The 22272-nt window shown below is 42.0% G+C and overlaps 1 protein-coding gene across 3 annotated transcripts in view; it reads right to left on the reverse strand.

Moving 5' to 3' along the window:
• Positions 1–4355: 4355 nt before the first annotated feature.
• TMEM51 (transmembrane protein 51) overlaps positions 4356–22272 on the reverse strand; it is an 83538-nt gene continuing 65621 nt past the window's right edge. For 2 of the 3 annotated variants that reach the window (XM_027859780.1, XM_027859779.1), the window contains exons 2-4: positions 17384–17458; positions 5797–6289; positions 4356–5552 (exon numbers count right to left, since the gene is read on the reverse strand). In XM_027859780.1, coding sequence (XP_027715581.1) covers positions 5150–5552; positions 5797–6140 — 747 coding nt within the window. In that variant the 5' untranslated portion in view covers positions 6141–6289; positions 17384–17458 and the 3' untranslated portion in view covers positions 4356–5149. The remainder of the gene's footprint in view (positions 5553–5796; positions 6290–17383; positions 17459–22272) is intronic. The other variant, XM_027859781.1, reaches the window with a different exon arrangement.

Here is a 22272-nt window from a genome sequence, read left to right on the forward strand (position 1 = left end):
TCCAAAGTGGTGAGATCCCAGCTCCCCAAGAGAGCACTTGACCATTCTTATAAATGTGATGAGGTTCCATGGGCTCTGCATTGTGAGAGATCACAGAACCAGAAGGGGCTTCAAGAAAAGTCCAATGTAACCTCCTCATTTTATAAGTAAGGCTCTGAGAGGTGACTTGTCTAAGGTCACAAAGCTAGGACACTGCAGAACCAGAGAGAAGACCTCACCCACCCTCAATACTTTCCCCCCAACATGAGGTGGCTTCTCAGGGTGCTCCTTAACCAACATTTTTGGTTTGGTGCATTAAGTCTTTCTATCTATAAAAGTCATCATTGACTCAACTGTTCACAATAGAAGGGGAATCTCATGACTGGGAATAGCCACGAGGAAGGTAGAAAGGCCCCATACATACCAAAATATTCATAATAATATTCACAATATTTTATAGAAGTGGAACAGGTAGGTGGCACAGTGAATAGAGCACTGGCCCTGGAGTCAGGAAGACCTAAATTCAAATCCAGCCTCAGACACTAGCTGTGTGACCGTGGGCAAGTCACTTAACCCTGACCACCTCCAAAAAAATATTTTGTAGAAGTAAAAAATTGGAAATTAAGTGAGTATCTGTTGATTTGGGGAAATGGCTGAATAATTTGCTGAATATGAACATAATGGAACATTCCTGTACCGTAAGAAGTATGTGTGAATTCAGAGAAACATAGGAAGGCTTGTTTGAACTGATGCAGAGTAAAGTAAGTAGAGCTAGGAGAAACAACGAGACCGAAACATAAACAAACACAGCACTTGAAGATGAAACCCAGAAACTAAAGTAAAAGATGAATGGCAATAATTGACCACTGTCCAGAGGACCAAATGATGAAACAACCCTTTGCTCTTCATAGGAGTGGAGGCACAATAGGTGAAGAATGTTGCATACATCATCAATTTGGTGGGTTGGTGGATTTGTGTAACTTTTTCATTATAGCAATAGAGGGTTCAGATTGGGAATAGGGTAAAGAGGTGGGCAGCGCACATACAAATTATGATGATGTAAAAGAAAAAGGTACCAATGTGACTTTTTTTTTTAAGTTGCTATTCATATGGGCTACTCAGTGAGATCTCAGTGGCTGCTCTATCTAATAAAAACTCTCTTGACCAGCAGGGAGCCTCTCTAATTCACTTTCTGACTTCCCTGACTGTGTCTTACATGCCAAGAAACTGTCTGCAGATCTCTCCATTTTTCTCACTTGAACTGGTCACAGAATTCTATTAACCCCAAGCATTTTATGGATCATCCTAATTGTTTTCATAAACTCCCAAGTTAGTTTTCCACTTTCCTCTTCTATTATGATTTACTAGCCTGTTAAAACCTACTCACAGGTCATAAGTACTACAAGGGAAAAGGTTATAGAGCTCAGTTTGGGTCATAGGCTCAAGGAATTATAATAATAACAACAAATAACTAGCATCTATACTGTGCTTTAAAGTTTGCAGAGGACTTTACAAATATTATCTCATTTTATCCTTGCAACAACCCTGGGAGGTAAGTGCTATTAAAATCCTCATTTTACAGATGAGGAAACTGAGACAAACAGAAATTAAGTGACTTGCCTAGGGTCACACAGCTAGTAAATGTCTGAGGCCAAATCTGAATTTAGGTCTTCCTGACTCCAGATTCATTATTCTATCCACTGCACTATCTAATTGCTTCCATATCTTATAAACAGACCTTATACATAAAGAAACTGAAGCCTAGAGAGGTTCAGTGATTTCCCCAGGATCACAGAGCTAGTAGGTGTCAGAGGGCAAGATCTGAACCCAGTTCTCTCTGACAAGAAGTCCAGCATGCTGTCCACTATGCCATGAGGCCAGGGACTCAGTACTTCCTTGCTGTGTGACCTAGCTAAGTCATTGCAGCTAAGCCTCAATCCTTACCTGTGAAATGCGGACAATGAGCCCTACCTATACTACCTATCTCATAGAGTTGTTGTGTTTTGTAAACTTTAAGAGTCCTGGAAAAATATGAGTTCTTCGAACTGATGCAAAGTGAAATGAACAGAACCAGGGAAACATTGTACACAATATCAGCAACATTGTGTAATGATCAACTATGAATGACTCAGTTCTTCTAAGCAACACAATGATCTAAGACAAGAACAAAAGATGCACTATCCATATCCTGATAAGAACTGATGCATGCAGATCGAATGCATTTTTTTCACTTACTTTATTCTTCGTTGTGTGTTTTTTAAATATGTTTCTTCTTTCACAACTGTGACTAATATGGAAATATTTTTACATGTTAGCACATGTATAAACTATATCAAACTGTCTACCATTTTCAGAAGAAGGGAAGGAAGGGGAAGGAGGGAGAAAAAATTGGAACTCAAAATCTTGTAAAAATGAATGCTAAAAATTTTCTTGAGATATAACTGGGGAAAAAATAAAATACTATTTTAAAAAATAAAAATAAAAGAGAAAAAAATATGAGTTCTTAGTATTTCTAAGAAAGGCAGTGAAGGGTAATGGAAAGTACCCTGGAGATGGTTTCAAATTTGGCTTAGATAATTACCAGCTGTGTGATCAGAGGTAAGACCCTTTGCCCCCCTGAGTCTGTGTTTGAATCTGTAGAATGGGAATGATATTTGTACCACCAACTTCACAGGGCTTTTGTGAGGAGAATACTTTATAAACCATAGCTTGGTACATAATTATTGTTATTCTCTTTCTTCTCATTTTCCAAGATGGAGGACAGGAGGGTGGCCCCAGGTCTTAATCATTTTTGTGTCATGGGTTCCCTTGTCAGTCTCATGAAGCCTGTAGCCCCCTTCTCAGAATAACGTTTTAAATTCATAAAATAAAATACATAGAACTCCAGAGGAAACCACTTATATTGAAATACAATGACCAAATACAGAGCTTTTTTTAAACTTCACTGACCCCAGGCTAGAACCCCTGCTCACCAAGACCTTTGTCCAGCTCAGCCAATACTGTCCAAAGGCCCCTCTAGCTCTAAAGCTCTATGTTCTCTGTTTTTAGGAAATAGATTCTCATGATTGCCCCATGTGCTAATTAATGTCATTAGCACTTAGCTCCAATGCTGTCTTAGCTTTCCTGGACCAGATGATCTCTAAAAATGGGATCCTAGGATCTTAAGATTGAAGGTCTTTTAATAGCTCTTTTAATTTTTTTTTTTTGGCTAGGCAATGGGGTTAAGTGACTTGCCCAGGGTCACACAGCTAGTAAGGGTCAAGTGTCTGAGGCCGGATTTGAACTCAGGTCCTCCTGACTCCAAGGCCGGTACTCTATCCACTGCACCACCTAGCTGCCCCTTTTAATTTTTTTAATGAAATGTTTTATTAAAATTTTCTTAAAAGCTTAGGAGAGAAGCAGGCACTGATGCAGTAGAGAACCACCCTCAAAGTCATATATATTAGCTGTGTGACTCCAGGCAAACCCCCTTACTACCCCAGCAACTCTCTGAGGATTGAAGTTGCAGAGATGGTACATAGACCAACACTTGAAATAACATTTATAAAGCGTTTAGTATAGTACCTGGCATGTAGTAGGTGTTTAATAAATGCTTACTGACTGGTAGAGGGAGTTTCAGTCAGTCAACAAACACTTATTAATGCTTACTATGTGCCAAGCACTGGAGATTCTCAGCCCAGAAGTTCCCTATTCAATGAGATCATAGGTTCAAGTCCCCAGCTCCTTCATCTCATCCTTAGAGGCAGCCTAGTGTAATGGTTAAAGCTGACCTCAGAGTCACAAAGACCTGGGTTCAAGTCTCACCTCTGACACACATTAGCTCTGTGATCCTGGCCAAGTAAAAGCTTTCAGTGTCCTCAGGCAGCTCTGGGACTATATAAGAGGCAAAGAAGGTGTCCACCTGAACTAGTGGAGGGGGGCGGTTTGGGTTCTTCCTTGGGAGCTCTCTACCCCTATAAAATCAGAGATCTGATTTTAAAAAAATTAAAACTTAGCATTGAACATTAATACAACCCCTTCATTTTCCAGATGAGGAAAATGAGACCCAAAGATGGATATATGTAACAAAACAAACAACAAAAATATATGTAACAAAGACGTATACATAACACACATACACACATGTGTATATACACATATATACATACATGTATCTATACACATATGCCTACATATACACACTATGTATGTATATGCACACACATGCACACGTGCACGCGCGCGCGCACACACACACACACACACACACACACACACAGAGTTAAGTGGCAGAGCAAGGATTCCAACCCAGAGCCTCTAAGTCCAAACCAATGTCCTTTCTTCTGTACTACAAAGTCTATAAAGCTCACTTGGTTGAGTAGTTTAGGACACAGGTATACTACATACAAAACAATTTTTTATTATTAAAAACAAGAACTCAGTTGCACAATTTTTAGCAGAAACCTTTTTAAAACACCAGACATCTTCTATACACTTTTGGTAATGATATATTTTTTTCCCAATGGTACAAGAGAAAGAAGACCAGCACCTGTCCACTGTGGGAAGCCTGGCAGACCTTTGGCCCTCAAAGAATTGAGAGCTTCATCGGCTTTCCAAGACCAACCACACTGGGTTCCAGGCCCCTGAACCATTTTGTGTCGCTGCTCAGTCAACCTGGTGACAATACAATTCCTTGCATGGTCCTGTTAATGTTTCAAAATGCTTGAGAAGGCAGAGACATTTTCTTTTTCTTGTTCAAACAAACAAACAAACAAACCATGGTTCTATTGGGAAAAGGAAAACACATACAAACACTCAAACACATAAAAATAAAAATACAACTTTTCCTTTCCTAGATGGAAAGAGGAGTGATTCTTGCTAATAATTCAGGATTGCAAAGGGACGCTACTGAAGATAGATAACAGGCGCTCTTAACTTAAAATGAGAAGTAGAGATGTCTAAGATGTGTCTCTCAGATCTCTCTGCTATGTAAGTTTTTGTGGAATGTCAATCTGGCTTAGCACTCCTGATCCCCTTCTTGACCTCTGCCCTGCCTTCCCACCAAAGTTAGTATGATACACACACATATATATGGGGTCCATCAGTTTTAAAACTCGAAGCCATTCCAGCCCATTTGGAGTCTCTTGGCAAAACCGTGCCCAAACCAGCATTACTCCACGTCATTGGGAACTCAGTTTGGCTGCCGGGTATCTGCTGCTGCTTTTTCTTGGACCTCGTCATACTGCGGAGGAGGAGTCAAAGGTTCTATCGTGGGAGGGGGCAGGTTCCCTTCTGGAAGGTTAATTCGAAAATCCTTCAAGTGAAGCTTTTCTGACTTAATCCTTCGGACTTTCAAAGGCTTCAGGCGTTTTGCCAGCCTGGAGTTCTGTCTGTCTGGTGGGTGGGTCTCGGTGGCATCCTGGGCCGCAGCGGGAGCTGTCTCGTCCAGCCCCGTCAGGGACTCGTAAGAGGGGAGAGACACGGTCATTCCAGGGTTTTGTTCCAATTCTCTCCCCTCCGAGTAGTTGGTGCTCATCACTTCCTCATAGCTGGGGACATAATATCTTGAGTGTGACTCCTCCTCCTCCTCTTGGCTGTAATATATCAAATACAAGGCATCCCATTAGCTCAGACCAACAGAGAAATGGAGGTGACAAAGTTTAGCATTGGACTCTCAATATCTCAAGGGAATGTGAGGGAGGGGCAGTGCGTCCAATGACAAATTCATCAGTAAAACAGTATTAATATGAACGCTTTCCCCTTCCTTCTACTCCAATACCGAACCTGCAGTTTGGAAAGGTAGCTTCCCTCAGAAAGGTTTATTGCTCACTGGCTTACCTGTCTTCTTCCTGGGACTGAGCTCCAACAGCTGCATCGTGCTGGATTCTGGTTATTTCCTCCTCCCCTTGTCTTTGCTTCCTCTTGTCGCGGATACTCAAGCAGATGGAAAGGAGCAGGAGCATGACCCCAGCACCCACCAGCACATAGGCCACAGAGAATGTCTTGCTCTTGAGGATCCCGCCACCGGGGCTGCTGCTGTTCCCATGCACTGCCGGTTTGTCTGAGTGGCTAAATCCCGGGACAAGATTCCACACCGCCATGATGATCCCTAACACCAGCATCCCCAGTCCGATGGCGGTCAGGGCATAGTGGGAGCCATTGGCCTTGGACTGGGCCATCATCGCCACAAACACTGAGCAGGCAGAAGTTGACGGGCGTATTTGTTTATAAAGTAAGCAAAAGAACCCTGTAGGTCGCTTTCAAGAGATCACATCAAGCATCCTCCAACCAAATCCTGAACTTCTCCTCTGGGATACTGTCACCAAAAGATCTGAAAAGAAGGCACAGATGGGGAAGAGGGAAATTAATTCACATCCCAAAGTACTTTACATTCTTTTCATCCCTCCATCATATTCTAATTTGTACTAAATGTATCTGGGTATAGATTTTATTCTTTCCCCATTAGACTATAAGCTCCCTGATGGCAAGAAAGTTATCAAAACTTCTGTAGGAAGCCTTTCCTGGTCCTCCCAGGTGTTTCCCTTCTAAGCTTACTGTCTCTACACACACACAAACACACACACACACACACACACATGTACATACATATATACACATAGCTAGATCTCTTTATATATGTATACATACACGTATGTGTATGTATACACACATATAGCTATGCATGTACATACATATACACACAGAGCTAGATCTCTATATATGTATACACATGTATATATGCATATATATACACACATACATATGTGTGTACATATATACACATAGCTAGATCTCTATATATGGATACACATGTGTGTATATATGCATATATATACACATACATATGCATGTACATACATATATACACATAGCTACACATTTATATATATATACATAGATATGCATGTACATACATATATACACATAGCTAGATCTCTCTATAGGTATACACATATACATGTGTATATATGCATATACACACACATGCACATGCATGTACATACATATATACACACATAGTTAGAGCTCTCTCCCCTCTTCCTCCCTATCTCTCTGTCTGTCAGTGGGTACCGCACTAGGTGCTGATGACATGAAAACATTACCCTGCCCCCCCCCAAATGGGGGCACAGTCTCCTCTTGCATATACTAGTACCCTGGGGAGAGCGGGTTCAAACTCAGAGTACAAGGTACTGTAATGTCTCGGTGCCCTGGCACCCTGAGACCAGGTGCTTCAGGACTGTTTCTGGTCTGTTCTCCATCTGTCTGTCTCTGTGTATCTTGTGTATATATGTTCATGTAAGCTCCACAAGGGCAGGGAATGTTTTCCCTTTTTATTTGTGGGTTGAGGAGGTAGATGGGGGAGCCAGGAACATGGCAGCTCAAGTGAGCTCAAGCTTACTTTGTCTCCTATGTGGCCATGTGATTGTGTGTCAATCACTGAATCTCTAAGTACGCTTGGCAGCTCTCTAAGCTGGGGTTCTTCACCATTTTTGTGGATGTCCAGGACCCCTTTCGCAGTATCTGGTGACGCCTACGGTCCTCTTCTCAGAATCATATTTTTAAATGCATTAAATAAAATGTGAATAGGAAGGAAATCAATTATGTTGAGATCTGGATGTAATTTTTTTCTCATCCAAGGTCACAGCCCCCCTGAAATCAAGGGGTCCATCAACCCCAGGTTGAGAACCTTGCTCCAAGATGCAGAGAAGGTACTGAACTTTATTGGCAGAAGGTCCTCGCTTCTACACCAAAGAATCTGCAACACTTAGCACAGGGCCTGACACAGGCTAAGTGCTTAATAAAAGCTTGTTGACTGACTGGTTGATTTGTATTGGTAGTGTTTTCTCACTGAAAGATCTCTATGCAAGTGAAATCAAGTCAACCCTTCCTCCCACTTCAATGGGGAAAATAATAATAACGAAAATTTATCAAGAGGTAACATGGTGTAGAGGGATTGGGAAGGAGAGGATGGGTTCAATTACCAGCTTTGCTGCTTACTACTTGGATCACTTACTTAGCGATTCTGTGCCTCAGTTTCCTTACCTGTAAAATGAGGGGAGTGAACTCAATGGTCTCTAAGGTTTCGGGTTTCTTTTTCCCAGTTCTAATGCTATGATTCTATGACCGTATCATCCTGTCACTTTAAGACTACATATATCGCCTCACTTGGGCCTGCCTCAGGAGAACCCTGGGAGGCAGGGGCTGTTATCCCCATTTTACAGATGAGGAAACTGAGGCACAGAGAGCTCATTAAATAAGGCTCCCTGAATCACTTAAGTCACAGTGAGTTCAAGGAAGAACATGTAAGTTACGCACTTGGTCAAATGGAAAGTATGATAGAAATGTTATTAAGTCATCTTAGCTTGCTGCTCTGGCTTGAAGCACCCCATCACCCTGAAGTATCCTGGTGATGTGCAACCTTTCAGAGTCTCTGTGGGCAAGTTCTTAGGTCACGGACATGCAGAGGCAGCCTCTCCAGCTTGGTCTGAGCTCAGGCTCTGATGGCAGGGCCTCCAAATAGCCAGGGGCACCTGCCATAGCCCATGAGGCGTCAGAGGACGACCCAAGTAGAGTATCATCATGACTGTTATAACAAGGGACTGGTCGGAAATGCAGCTCCTAGGTCTTTGCCTGGTCACATACCAGGAGGCTGAGATGCAGATTTGAGTCACCCTTTAAAAGCCTGACTTGTTATCCTGCCTCCACCTCAAAACTACATCTTCCCCTTCCAGAGGTCAGAGGGACCAGGCTTGGCAAGGTATCATGGCATTTGATGGGCTCCGGTTCATCTCAGGTAGTCTCCATGGAGGTGAGCTGGCAATATGAAGCCAAGCATGGAAGATCCATTAACGATGGTGCCCGTCACCCTCGGCTCTCCTCTGACCTCAAAGACCGGAAGGCCACGGGCTTAGAGCCAGAAGGGCCATCCACACGAACCCCATCATTTTACAGATGAGTACACTAAGCCTAGCGAGGCACCGTGACCGGTGAGTCAGTCAACAAGCATTTATTAAATCCTTATTGTGGGTTGGCTCTCTTCCACGTCTGGACTGCTCTCACTCCTCATCTCTGCCCACTGTCTTCCCTGGCTTCCTTTAAGTCCCAACCAAAGTCTTACCTCTACAGGAAGCCTTCTCCAACCCCTCTTAATTCTAGTGCTTGACCTTGGGCAAGTCACTTAAATCTGTTTCAGCCTCAGTTTCCTCGTCTGTAAAATGGGGATGATAGCCCCTACTTCACAGGGCTGTTGTGAGGACCAAATGAGATAACATTTGTAAAGTGCTTTGCAAACCTTAAAGTGCTGGGGAGTATTATTATTGTTATTGATAACCATTATTATAGATAATAATTATCGATTATTACTATTGACAATAATGTTCATTATTATCAATTATTATTATTGATGATGATAATCATTATTGTCATTGATAATCATCATCATCATCGTTATCATGATTATTTTCTATACCTCTGATTGTTAAGAGGGTTCTCTCTTTCTCTACAACTTCCTACCTTTGTTCTGCCTCCTGGGGGCCAAAAAGAAAATCTATTCTCTCTTTAGGGAATGAGATAATATTTGTGAAATACTTAGGACACAGTAGGTGCTTAATAAATGTTTACTCCCCTTCTCCTTCTAAGTGACAGTCTTTCAAATACTAGAATACAATTATCCTTTCTTCTCTTAGATGAAAATCTCTAGTTTCTTCAATTGATCTTTCTATGGCACCGACCTAGTGTAGACTGGGGGATGCGTCTCCACTACATCCACTCATTGGTCCTAATTTGACCCTCTAGGGCCAAGCAGAAGTCTAGTCTCTCCTCCTATGATTGCCTTCAAATGTTTGAATAGCTGTTATCACGACTCTGTTATGACTTTTCCACATTAAAACACAGCCATTTCTCTAGAATGTTTCCTGATCCTCTCACAGTTCTGGTCACCCTCCTCTGGACAGACTCTGGTTTGTTAATTTCAACAGCGCTCCCACTTACTAGATACTGGTCATTGCCCAAATAGAATGGGTACCCCTTGAGGGAAGGGACTTTGCTTACCACAGTGCCTGGAAAAATAGTGGGGCTTAATAAATGCTTGATGGATGGAGAAAAAATTTGGTCTAATTAAAAAAAAAAGCATTTATTAAGCACCTACTATATGTGTGAAATCAGAGACTGTTTCAATTTTGTGTCCCCAGGGTCTCCCACAGTGCCCAGCCCATAGCAGGCACTTAATAAATATTGGCTGATTCACAGATTGATTTTCAAATGCTAGGGATACCAACACAAAACGAAAGTCAGTCCCTGCTCTCAAGGCATTTCTATGAAGGTAGGGGTCCCAGGGAGGAAAGGGGGAGGGAAGAGAGCACTAACAAATAAAGAAATCAGGGAAGGTTCATTGCCAAGCAGAATGCAGAGAAGAAATGGAAGGATTGTGAGAGACTGTGTTGAGAAAGGATTGTTCTCCAACCTAGTGGGACAACTTGTTCTAAGAAATCCCAGGAGCATAGGATCCTATATCTAGCACTGGAAGGGGCCCCAGAGGACATCTAGCCCATCCCCTCATTTTTGTTGTTGTTCAGTCATTTTTCAGTCATGTCTGACTCTCCATGACCCCATTTGGGGTTCTCCTAGCAGAGATACTTGGTTGGTTTGCCATTTCCTTCTCCAGCTCATTTTACAGATGAGGAAACCGAGGCAAACAGGGTGAAGTGACTTGCCCAGGGTCACACAGCTGGGAAGTGTCTGAGGCCATATTTGAACTCACTAAAAGGAGTCTTCCTGACTCCAGGCCAGGTTCTCTATTCATTTTGCCACTTGGCTGCCCATCATTTTACAGACGAGGAAGCTGAGATCCAGGGAAATTAAGAAATTTCTTGAGCAAGGTAGACCTTGCCTTTGGGCTTCATACCCAAGTCCTCTGATTCCAAAACCACAATGCTGCTGATTCCAGGAAGCAGCCTTTTATCCCTGCCCTGAAGTAAGCACCCAGTTCTGTGCCTCATCAAACAGGCACTCAAAAAATACCTGCTGATGTAGAAGGAAGCCAGGCCCTCAAAGGCAAATCAGCTTGAGTCGGAAGAGGGATGGACCCCGGGGAAGGTAATGGTTCTCATCGCCTCTGTCAACAGACCCTTCCTACACTGGAGAGCTTGGCAGGGCCGTCATATTTTTAGTATCCCTGGGACAAAGTTTTGGGCCCTAGATGGGCAAGGTCTAGCTTTTAATCCTACATCCTTCCCAGTCCTCAAAACAGGGATTACTTATCCTGCCATCTGAAACCCAATGCCACAGAGGCATTTTCTCATTAGATAATTATGGTGAATCAACATGTGTCCCTTGGTTTAAAAATAGTTTGTTTTTTTTTTTGTTTTGGTGAGGCGATTGGGGTTAAGTGATTTGCCCAGGGTCACACAGCTAGTAAGTGTCAAGTATTTGGTCTGAGGCAGGATTTGAACTCAGGTCGTCCTGACTTCAGGGCTGGTGCTCTATCCACTGCGCCACCTAGCTGCCCCAAAATAGTTTTGTTTAAAAGGTATTTTGAGCTATAATATTTAATGCTCAAAGTCCTATGGACATACCAAGGGGTCAGCACATACCATATCTGATCAATGCTTATTTATGCTATGACAAAACCTTAGGCATCAATCACTCAATAAGCACTTATTAAATGCCTACTATGCACCAGGTGGCCACCATGGTTAAATGCGTGCTAACCCTAACTTTGTGCTACGTTCGATAGAAAGTTCAAAAAAAGGGCAATCTATGTCCTCATGGGATTTAAGGAGGGTTTCCTGACAGACTGTAAGTTCCATGAGGGCGTCTCACTTGTGTGTACTTGTATCCCCAGAACACAGCATTGCTTGACCACTTCATTGATTCAAGTGACTCTGTCTCCTCACACCCTGCCCCCTCTTGTGCTCCCCTCCATGGAGCAAAAGGAAAGGAGTCCAGACTGGCTACTGTACAGATATATTGACCTATCGCTACATTGCTTTCAATGTTGGTTCCCCAAACAGGTCCTGGAATGGATTGAAAGCATGTGTGGCTTCCCACCTCCCACTGAAGTCCGGTTTTCCTGCTTTTCTCATTCCTGGGCTTGGTGGTAACATAGAGCACCCACTATAGCTACATTTAGTGTTGAGTTTTTTCCTTTTGGGAAGGTTGGAAAGGGGCTAATTCTGTGTTCACAGGAATGTGGAAGATGGTCACTTCCAAGAAGGACACCTTGGAGGAGCCCATCCTTCCTTCTCATGGCTCCTGCACATAGAACATTCTACAGTTTACAAAGTGCTCATCTCCCACCAATTCTATGAGATGGCAGAGGGCGAGGGTTATCAACCCACTTGGCAGTTGAAGAAACTGAAGCTCAGACAGGTAGTTAAGTGACACAGCCATAGCCACAAAGCTCTTAATGGTCAAAGTCGGCAGGCCCTGGACCCAGGACTTTCACTACACCAAACTTTCTCTTCACTCTCAGAGGCAGTATGGCATAATGGATAGCACGGAATTGGAGTCAGGAAGTCTTAGACTTAAATTATACTTCAGATACTTGCCAGATGAAGCGAGGTGGTTGCAGTGGTTAGAACGCTGGGCCTGGAGTCAGGAAGACTCATCTTCCCAAATTCAAATCTGGGCCTCAGACGCTTTCTAGCTGTGTGACCCTGATCAAGTCACTTAACCCTGTTTGCCTCATCTGTGAAATGAGCTGGAGAAGGAAATGGAAAACCACTCTAGTGTCTTTGCCAAGAAAACCCCAAATGGGTCACATAGAGTGACTGAACAACAAAACACTTGCTAGTTATATGACCTTGGGCAATTCCACTTCTTTCAGACTCAGTTTCTTTATCTCTAAAGTGGGGATAATACTTACCTCATAGGACTGTAGTTCAAATGAGAGAATGAATACAAAACCTTTTGCAAACCTTAATGAATGATATACATGTCAGCTTTTGTGGGGAGGAGGGGAACAGAGCTAGGATTTCTTTGGTTTAGGAAACTCTCTCTGTTATTGGACATCTAAACTTACTAACATCATCTTTTTAAACAAAATTCTTATTTAATATTTTTTTACATGTAAAAACAATTTTTAACATTCTTTTCTTTTCAAATTTTGAGTACCAAAATTTCTCCAAATCTCCTCTCGTCCCCTTCATTGAGAAGGCAAGCAATTTGACAGAGGTTATGCATGTGTAGTCATGCAAAACGCAGTTCCATGCAAGTCATTCTGTGAAAGAAAACACTGAAGAAAACAAGAAAATAAAGGAAAAGTAACTTTGATCTGCATTCAGGCCCTACCAGTTCTTTCTCTGGAGATGGACAGCACCTTTCATCATAAGCCCTACAGAATTGTTTTAGATTGTTGTATTGCTGAGAATAGCTAAGCTATTCATAGTAGATCATCATACAATATTGCTGTTACTGTGTACAATGTTCTCCTGGTTCTACTCATTTCACTTTGCTTCAGTTTGTGTCTTTCCAGATTTTTCAGAGAGTATCCTGCTCATCATTTCTTAAAGCACAATAATATTCCATCACAACAATATACCACAACTTGTTCAGCCATTCTCCAATTGATGGACATCCCCTCAATTTCCAATTCTTTGCTGCCACTGAAAGAGCTGATATAAATATTTTTGTACACGTAGTTCCTTTTACTTTTTGTTTTTTATCTCTTTGGGATACAGACCTAGTAATGGTATTGCTTGGTCAAAGGGTATTCGTGGTTTTATAGCCCTTTGGGCATAGTTCCAAATTGCTCTCCAGAATGGTTGAATCAGCATACAACTTCACCAACAGTGCATTAGTGTTTTAATTTTCCCACGTTCCCTCCAATATTTGTCATTTTTTGTCATATTAGTCAACCTGACAGGTGTGAGGTAGTAGCTCAGAGTTGTTTTAATTTGCATTTCTTTCATCAATAGTGATTTAGAACATTTTTTTATATGACTATAGATAGCTTTGATTACTTTGTCTGAAAACTGCCTGTTCATATCCTTTGACCATTTATCAATTGAGAAATGGCTTTTATTTCTGTAAATTTGACTCAGTTTTCTGTGTTTGAGAAATGAAGTCTTTATCAGAGAAGCTCATTGTAAAAAAATTTTTTTTATAGTAATGATTACCAACAATGTATTTCCCTCCATTCTATATTCTCCCTGTTTATCCTACTCTCTCCTTTTACCTGTCCATTCTCCTCAAAGTGTTTTGCTCTTGACTTTTACCTCCTCCAAACTGCCCTCCCTTCTATCAACTCCTCCCCTCCACCCTTTCACTTATCCCCTTCCCTCCCTACTTTCCTGTATGGTAAGATGGATTTCTACACCCAACTGAGTGTGTATTCCTTCTTTGAGTCAGTTTGGCTGAGAGCAAGGTTCATGTGCTCCCCTTCCCTGTAAAATCACTTTCAAGCCTCTTTTATGTTGGATAATTTATCCCATTCTATCTCTCTCTTTTCCCTTCTCCCAGTATATTCTTCTTTCTCACACCTTAATTTTATTTTTTTTAGATAATCATCCCATCACATTCAACTCACCTTGGCTTTCTGTCTGTGCATACTCCTTCTAACTGTCCTAATAATGAGAAATTTTTAGAAGTTATAAATATCATTTTCCCATGTAGGAATATAAAGAGTTTAATCTTATAGAATCCCCTCATGATCTCTCTTTCCTGTTTACTTTTTTATGCTTCTCTTGCATCTAGTATTGGAAAGTCAGATTTTCTATTTAGCTCTGGTCTTTCATCAGGAATGCTTGAAACTCCTCTATTTCATTGAATTCCCATTCCCCCCCTCCCCCCAAGGATTATACTCAAGTATTGCTGGGTAGGTGATTCTTGGTTGTAATCCTAGCTCTTGTGACCTCTGGAATACCAGATTCCAAGCTCTTCAATCCTTTAATGTAGAAGCTGCTACATCTTGTGTTATCCTGACTGTGGCTCCATGATATCTGAATTGTTTCTTTTTGGCTGCTTGGAGTATTTTCTCCTTGATCTGGGAGGTCTGGAATTTGGCTGTAATATTCCTGGCATTTTGGGATCTCTTTCAGGAGATGTTCAGTGGATTCTTTCAATTTCTATTTTGCCCTCTAGTTCTAGAATATCGGGGCAGTTTTCCTTGATAATTTCTTGAAAAATGATGTCTAGGCTCTTTTTTTGATCATGACTTTCAGGTAGTCCAATAATTCTTAAATTATCTCTCCTGAATCTATTTTCTAGGTCAGTTGTTTTTCCAACGAGATATTTTACATTTTCTTCTTTTTTTTTCATTCCTTTGATTTTGTTTGTTTTTTTTTTTTTTAGGTTTTTTTTTTTAGGTTTTTTAGGCAATTGGGGTTAAGTGACTTGCCCAGGTCACACAGCTAGTGTCAAGTGTTTGGTCTGAGGCCAGATTTGAACTCAGGTCCTCCTGACTTCAGGGCCAGTGCTCTATCCACAGCATCACCTAGCTGCCCCTGTTTGATTGTTTTTTTGGTGACTGATAAAGTCATTGGCTTCCATTTGCCCAATTCTAACTTTTAAGGAATTATTTTCTTCAGTGAGCTTTTGTACCTCCTTTTCTCTTTGGCCAATTCTACTTTTTTTTAGGAGTTCTTCTCTTCAGCGAATTTTTGTGCCTATTTTACCATTTGGCTTATTCTGTTTTTGAAGGTGTTATTTTCTTCAGTATTTTTTTTTGTGTGCCTGCTTTACCAAGCTGTTGACTCTTTTTTTCATTATTTTCTTGCATCACTCTCATTTCTCTTCCCAATTTTTCCTCTACCTCTTACTTGATTTTTAAAATCCTTTTTTAGCTCTTCCATGGCCTGAGACCAATTCATATTTTTCTTTGAGGTTTTGGATGCAACATTTTGACTTTGTTGTCTTCTTCTGAGTATGTATTTTGATCTTTCTTGTCACCATAGTAACTTTCTATGGTCAGACTTTTTTCCTGTTGTTTGCTCATTTTCCAGCCTATTTCTTGACTTTTAACTCCATGCTAAAGTGGGGCTCTGCTTCCCAAGTGGAGGGGGCACTGTCCCAAGCTTTAGTATTTTTTTTTGTGCAGCTGTTTTAAGAGATAATTCTGGGGACCTGCAAGTTTTTGGCTCTTCCAAGGCGGTATGATCTAGGGAGAGGTGTGTTTACTACTCTCCTGTACTGTGCACTGGTTTGTGGGTGACCACAACTCTGGCACTGTGACTGTGGCCATAAGCTCTGCCATGCTAGTGCTCCTCCTCACACTGGGACTAAGTCCCAGGACTGCACCCCAGATCCAAGTATAGGCAATGCAATAGAGTCCTGCCCCTGGTACAACAAAGGGACCCCTGTCAATCTTCTTCTGACCTGTTGTCTTATCTCCTCATCATCTGTGGCCTAAAAGGTCTGGAAACTGCCATTGCTGCCAATGATTCAGTCACCCCGATGTCTGCTCCTGGTTTAGTGGGGGCTTAGATGGACTATGCTCCTCTCTCACCCCGGGGCAACAGACCTTTCCTGCTGACCTGCCAAGTTATCTTGGGCTGGAAATTTGTTTCACTCCATCTTTTTGTGGGTTCTGCTGCTCTAGAATTTGTTTAGCGTCATTATTTAAAGGTTATTTGGAGGAGTTTGAAGGAGAGCTCAGGTGAGGCCCTGCCTTTACTCTGCCATCTTGGCTCCACCTCTCCACATTGTCTGTAAGAGTTTCCTAGGTCACTAAGAGTGACTTGTCCAAGGTCACAGAGCCTGTATGTGTTCAGAGGCTGGATTTGAACTCAAGTCTTCCCAACTCCCAGGCAGGCTCTGGGATATTCACCATATCCCACTGCCTCAGCTCTCATCATCATTATAGACTTGTGGGAGGCAGTGTGAGACAGTAGGATGAGGACTGGCTTTGAAACCAGGGGACCTGAGTTCAAATTTCAGCTCTGCAACTTGTACTTAGGACCTCCCTAGGCCTCATTCTCCTTCTCTATAAAATAAGGAGGTTGGATTAGATGGTCACATCCTTTACTCTCAGATCCTTTCCAGCTCTGCATCTATAATCCTCTGAGCCAATTAATCAATAAGCATTTATTAAGCATGAGGTGGCACCATAGTGCACAAAGCACTGGATATGGAGTTGGGAAGACCTGAGTTCAAATTCAGTCTCAGATACTTATGAGCTGTCTGACCCTGGTCAAGTCACTTAACCACTGTCTGCCTCAGTTTCCTCAACTCTAATACAATGATCATAATAACACATCTCCCAGGTTGTCATAAGGATCAAACGAAAATATCTGTAAAGTGCTCAGAACAGTGCCAGGCATATAGTAAGCACTTAATAAATGCTTGTTCCCTTCCCCTCTTACTATGTTCTGGGCACTGTGTTAAGTATTAGGGATATTAATGGGCAAAAACATGAATATTTCTCCCTGCTTACACTCTGTGACCCAGTCAAAGTGCAAAATGTTGCCCAACAGAGCCTGATACCTACCAGATGTCACCAGAAGAGATTCAGGGGACACCTGCCAACAGCCCTTCATGCTAAAGTCTTGGGTTCAAGATTCGCCTGCAATAAAGCACACAGAACCAGATGTCTTAGTCAAGGGATGAGGAGCTCCATCTTAAGTGTTTAAAAGCATATTAAGAGGCTGTTCTTTGCCTGGTGCTCTACCAGCATTATCTCAGATGTAGTAAATGATGAATGCAGTAGGAAAGGCTGGTACAGGGCAGGGCTGTGGGGTGCACAGTGAAAGGGGAAACAGTGATTTTTGGCCCAGGTGGTTAAGGGGCCCTAAGAAAAAAAAGGATCAGGCTCACCCAGAGATCCCAATATACAAATCATGTAACTGTATGCAAATATGATCATAAAACACCCTAGGCCAAGTGCCCAGAATAAATACAAACCCCACTATCGCCCATCCAAGGGCCAAGAACCAGAATCCCAAGTGGTGAGACACAGACTGTGAACATTCCCCGGGAAAGTATGACATCCCCCAGAATGGGAACACGGCAGAGAAAGCGGTTAAAGTTCGCCCTGTTGGGTATTCCAGTCCCCCACTTTTACTGGATTTTTGCAACCTGGTCTTGCATTAACATCTCCTGGAAACAGAGAACAGTGAAAGCTTTCCTAGGGTGAGAAAACGCAGGCCTGGGGTCATGCCCAGGCAACACATTCAGCACAGGGTCTGGATCCGAACCTGAAAAACTTCTAGAGTGTCTAAAGCTGGCCCTTAGAACGGAGAACAATGGAGGGGAGCTCAGAAGAGCCCATCAGAAAAGAGAGACTGAAAAAAAATTAAAAAAAAAAAAGAAAAGAGAGACTGTTTTGGGTGGGGAAGGTCTTGGGAAATTGCCATACAAGGAAACTGAGGCATGGGGAGACCCTATCACACAGGCAGTAAGCTAGATTTTCCAAATCCAATACTCTCTCTCATTTTACATGAGAAAATGAAGGCTCAGAGCATGAAAAATACTTTCATAGGATGGTAAGATCATAGGTTTAGAGTTGTAAAGGACTTTAAAGTCATCAAGTCCAAACACCTAATGTTACAGATGAGGAAACTGAGACCCCAAGATATGAAGTAAATTAAGATCACAGATTTAGAGCTGGAGGAGGCCTTTAAGGTCACCAAGACCAGCCCCCTCATTTTACAGACGCAGGGACGCAAAGAAGCAACTTGTCAAAAGTTACACAGGTCGTGACAGATTCAGGATTCGAATCCAGGTCCTCTGGCTTCCAATTCAGAGTTTTTAGTTTGTACCAGACTAACACATCACAGCATACACTGGGACCCAGACTCTCCTTCCTCTCAGTTCAGTCCTTTCTCCACTGTAGACCAGATTTATTCCTGACACTGGAAACTGGTTTCTAAAACACCCGGGCATCCTGGAGATGAGCACAGAGCTAGGTGTCTGGCAACACTATCAGCTCTTATAACAAAGAGACTTTTTAACTGTTCTATTAAACACACCTCTGCCTGCCAGGCTGCATAATTGGGAATGATACCCCTTGTATTCAGTTGGAAAGAAATTGGCTGCTCTACATTCACACAAAGGAGGAATTCACAGGGACCTGAGACCTGCCAAGTTTCAACCCACAAACACTTTTGTCCCCAAGTCCCAGGTCCTTGCAAACCAGGGACTCAGAATCCCATCTCATGGCGAGGTTCAGATCACATCCAGACAGATCACAGGTCACAGGGATGGAGAATTCTGTTTCAGAAAAACAATGAGGGATCTTTCAACCAGTGTGTGGGAGGGGCTGGGGACAGGGACCTCAGAAAATATGCAATCAGTGAGTCAGAATGGCAACTGAATGGGGAGGGGGATCCCTTTGGGTAGAGTGTGGCAGCAGAAAGGACAAATTAAGCAAATAGTTCTGTAAGGCAAGACACCTGTACTTAGATGGTCTCATTCCCCACAGATGACCCACAGGCTAAGCAAAGAGGCTTAGATCATCCATAATCTGTCAATCAGAGAAAGCAGTTTTCTGACTTTGCTGAGTAGCCAGAGCCACACAAGTGTGTGACATCAAGAGTGGGGAAGAAATGATAATCTGTAATAAAAAAAAAAGGATGGATGACATCATATCATGGCTATAGAATGTCAGGAGCAGGGAACCTTAAGACACAGAATATCAAGCTTGGGGAGATTCTGGAACAACAAATGTCAGGGCTGGGGAGGACCTTAGAATATAGAATGTCAGATTTCATGGAAACCCAAAATTAGAATCTAAGGGGTTGCCCCTTCCCTGCTGGGGAAAAGCTTAACAAGTGATGAAATATAAATGTAAAGGAATAGGGACAGGTAGGTGGCGCAGTAGAGAGAGCACTGGCCCTGGAGTCAGGAGGACCTGAGTTCAAATCCAGCCTCAGATACTTGACACTTAACTAACTGTGTGACCCTGGGCAAGTCACTTAACCTCATTGCCTAGCCAAAAAAACAAAAAAAATAAAGGAATACTACTGTGCCATAAGAAATTATATAGTTTCAGGGGAAACAAGGAAGATTTCTATGATCTGATGCAGAGTAAAGGGAATAGAATTAAGAGAACAATTTATACAATTATGACAACATTATGGAGAAAAGTAACTTGAAAAGATTTTAGAACTCTGAGCAACGCAATGACAAACCATAAGTCCAGAAGACTGAAGATGGACTATTCCCCTCACCTCCTGCCAGAAAGATGATGACATCAAGGTGTCGAGTGAGGCATGTTTTCGGCCATGGTCAATATGGGCATTTATTTTGCTGGATTAGGCATGTTTAGGATGAGGGTTTTATTGTAAATATGTGTAAAAATAAATAAATGTACTTAAAAAAACATCCTAGAATGGCAGAGCTGGGAGGGACTTAAGATACAGAATGTCAGAGTTAGGAGAGATCTTGGAATATCTACAGCATGTTAGAGATGAGAGGGCCCTTAAAAACCACCTGCTCTGCTCCTTTCATTTGAAAGTGGTGGCTCAGATAACAGAGGTCACTCTGGGCAAGGTCACAGCTAGGTAGTGAACTGACCAGTCCTTTGACTTTCTGGTTTCCAGTTCAATGGTCCTTCTGTGCTCCTCCATCTCTGACTTATTAACTAACAGGAAGCCAAGAGTGAAAGATTTTTTTTTAAAGCCTTATTGACATCTTTTATCTTTACATCACCTTCATTTCTAAATATATGTCTCCTCCATGTCTTACCTACTGAGCTCGTAACAAAACAGAAAGAGGAAAAAAGGTTTAATAAAAATCAACGAGTATGTCAACTAAGCTTGATAGTTTATGTAATATTCCATACCCCATATCTGCAAAGAAAAGAAGAGAAAGGTAACTTTTAGTGGTTTCATGTCTGAAAAATTCTAGCAGTTTCCAAGTCTATGGCATGCTGGTGGCAGCTAGGTGACGCCAGGGAGAGAGACCTGGAGTCAAGAAGGCTTGAGTTCAAATTCAACCTCAGCTCTGATATATCACAAATACAGACCTCAAAATATACTGCATGAAGATCTCAAACAACAAGCTCCAGAACTCACTAGTGCATTATTTCAGACTGAACTGTTGCCAATAATCACCAGGGGAAAAATCCACGTGAACAACATTTAATAGATGTTGTCATACCAAATACTCATCATCTCCAAGCTACACAGAACAAAAAGCTTTCCAAAAATACACAGACCTGGCAGAAGAAATAGCAACTTTAAGAAACCAGCTAAGACAAGACACGTATCATCCTGGTTGCCCTGTCTGCTGATGCAGTTGTCTCAAGGATGCTTTCAGAGACCCTACAGAGAGATGAGCTTACATCTTAGCATTTTTATTTGACTATAAAAATACGCTGTTATATAGGCTACATAATGTTAAATACATAAAAATTATATCAGGTTAGTGATTTGTTCTATGATTGTTTCTATTTGATCTTCATTGAACAAAGTGAGATGAATGAAATAATAATAATGATAATAGGGATAGGATCTGTGATTGTACTGACACAGGGAACTCCCTGATGGAGAAACTCCTTCCTCTAAAGCAAGTTTAATGATTTCTCTGCTCTCTCTCTCTCCCCATGTATAAAATGTGTAAATGCATACATATACATAAACACACAAGTATATACACATTTATACACACATACATATTATCTTGCAGGGGGGAGGGAGAAAGAGTGAGACAGAGAGAGACAGAGATGGAGAGAAAGGGGGGGAGACAGGGAGAGAGAGAGGAGAAAGGGAGAAAGAGACAAAGAAACAGAGAGAGACAGACATAGAGAGAGAGAGTCAGTCTTGAGAGAATTGTCTACCCTGGGACATTAAGCATGTTGTCTAGGGGTCCCACAGCCAGTAGGTATCAAAGGAAAGATTTGCACTTCAGTCTTCCCAATTCTCTGGTTGACCCTCTAACCACTAATAACAGCAATTTGATCTTCATTAGCATTTTCCACTTTCCAGGCCACTTCATATCCATTCTCACATGTGATTCCTGAAGCAACACCATGAGATGGGTAGTGCGAGCGGTGTTAACCCCATTTCACAGATTCTGAAAGATGAAGTTACCTGCCCAGTCCTATGGCTGATAAAAGGCAGAGCTGGGCCTTGAAACCAATTCTTCTGGCCACACTATAGAGAGATGAGAAATAGCCTGACCCTTAGAAAACAGAGTTGTTAATAGGGTCAGGTATATTAGATTGGGCGTTTCCAACTGGTGAATTAATTTGCTTGAGTGTTCAAGACTTTAAGGAAGGTAATTAAATATTCAAGACCTTTCAAGGTGAAGAAGTTAATGAATCAGGTTTTCCAGGAAGTCCTTGGTTAAAGATATCTAAATTGCTGCCCTCTTTGGTCAGCCTGTCCTAAAAGCACAGACTGAGACTGAGACTAGAAGAGACTTTCTAGGGCAGGG

This window comes from Vombatus ursinus, unplaced genomic scaffold, assembly GCF_900497805.2.
Source record: "Vombatus ursinus unplaced genomic scaffold, bare-nosed wombat genome assembly UNPS02014172.1, whole genome shotgun sequence".
NCBI classification, from domain to species: domain Eukaryota; kingdom Metazoa; phylum Chordata; class Mammalia; order Diprotodontia; family Vombatidae; genus Vombatus; species Vombatus ursinus.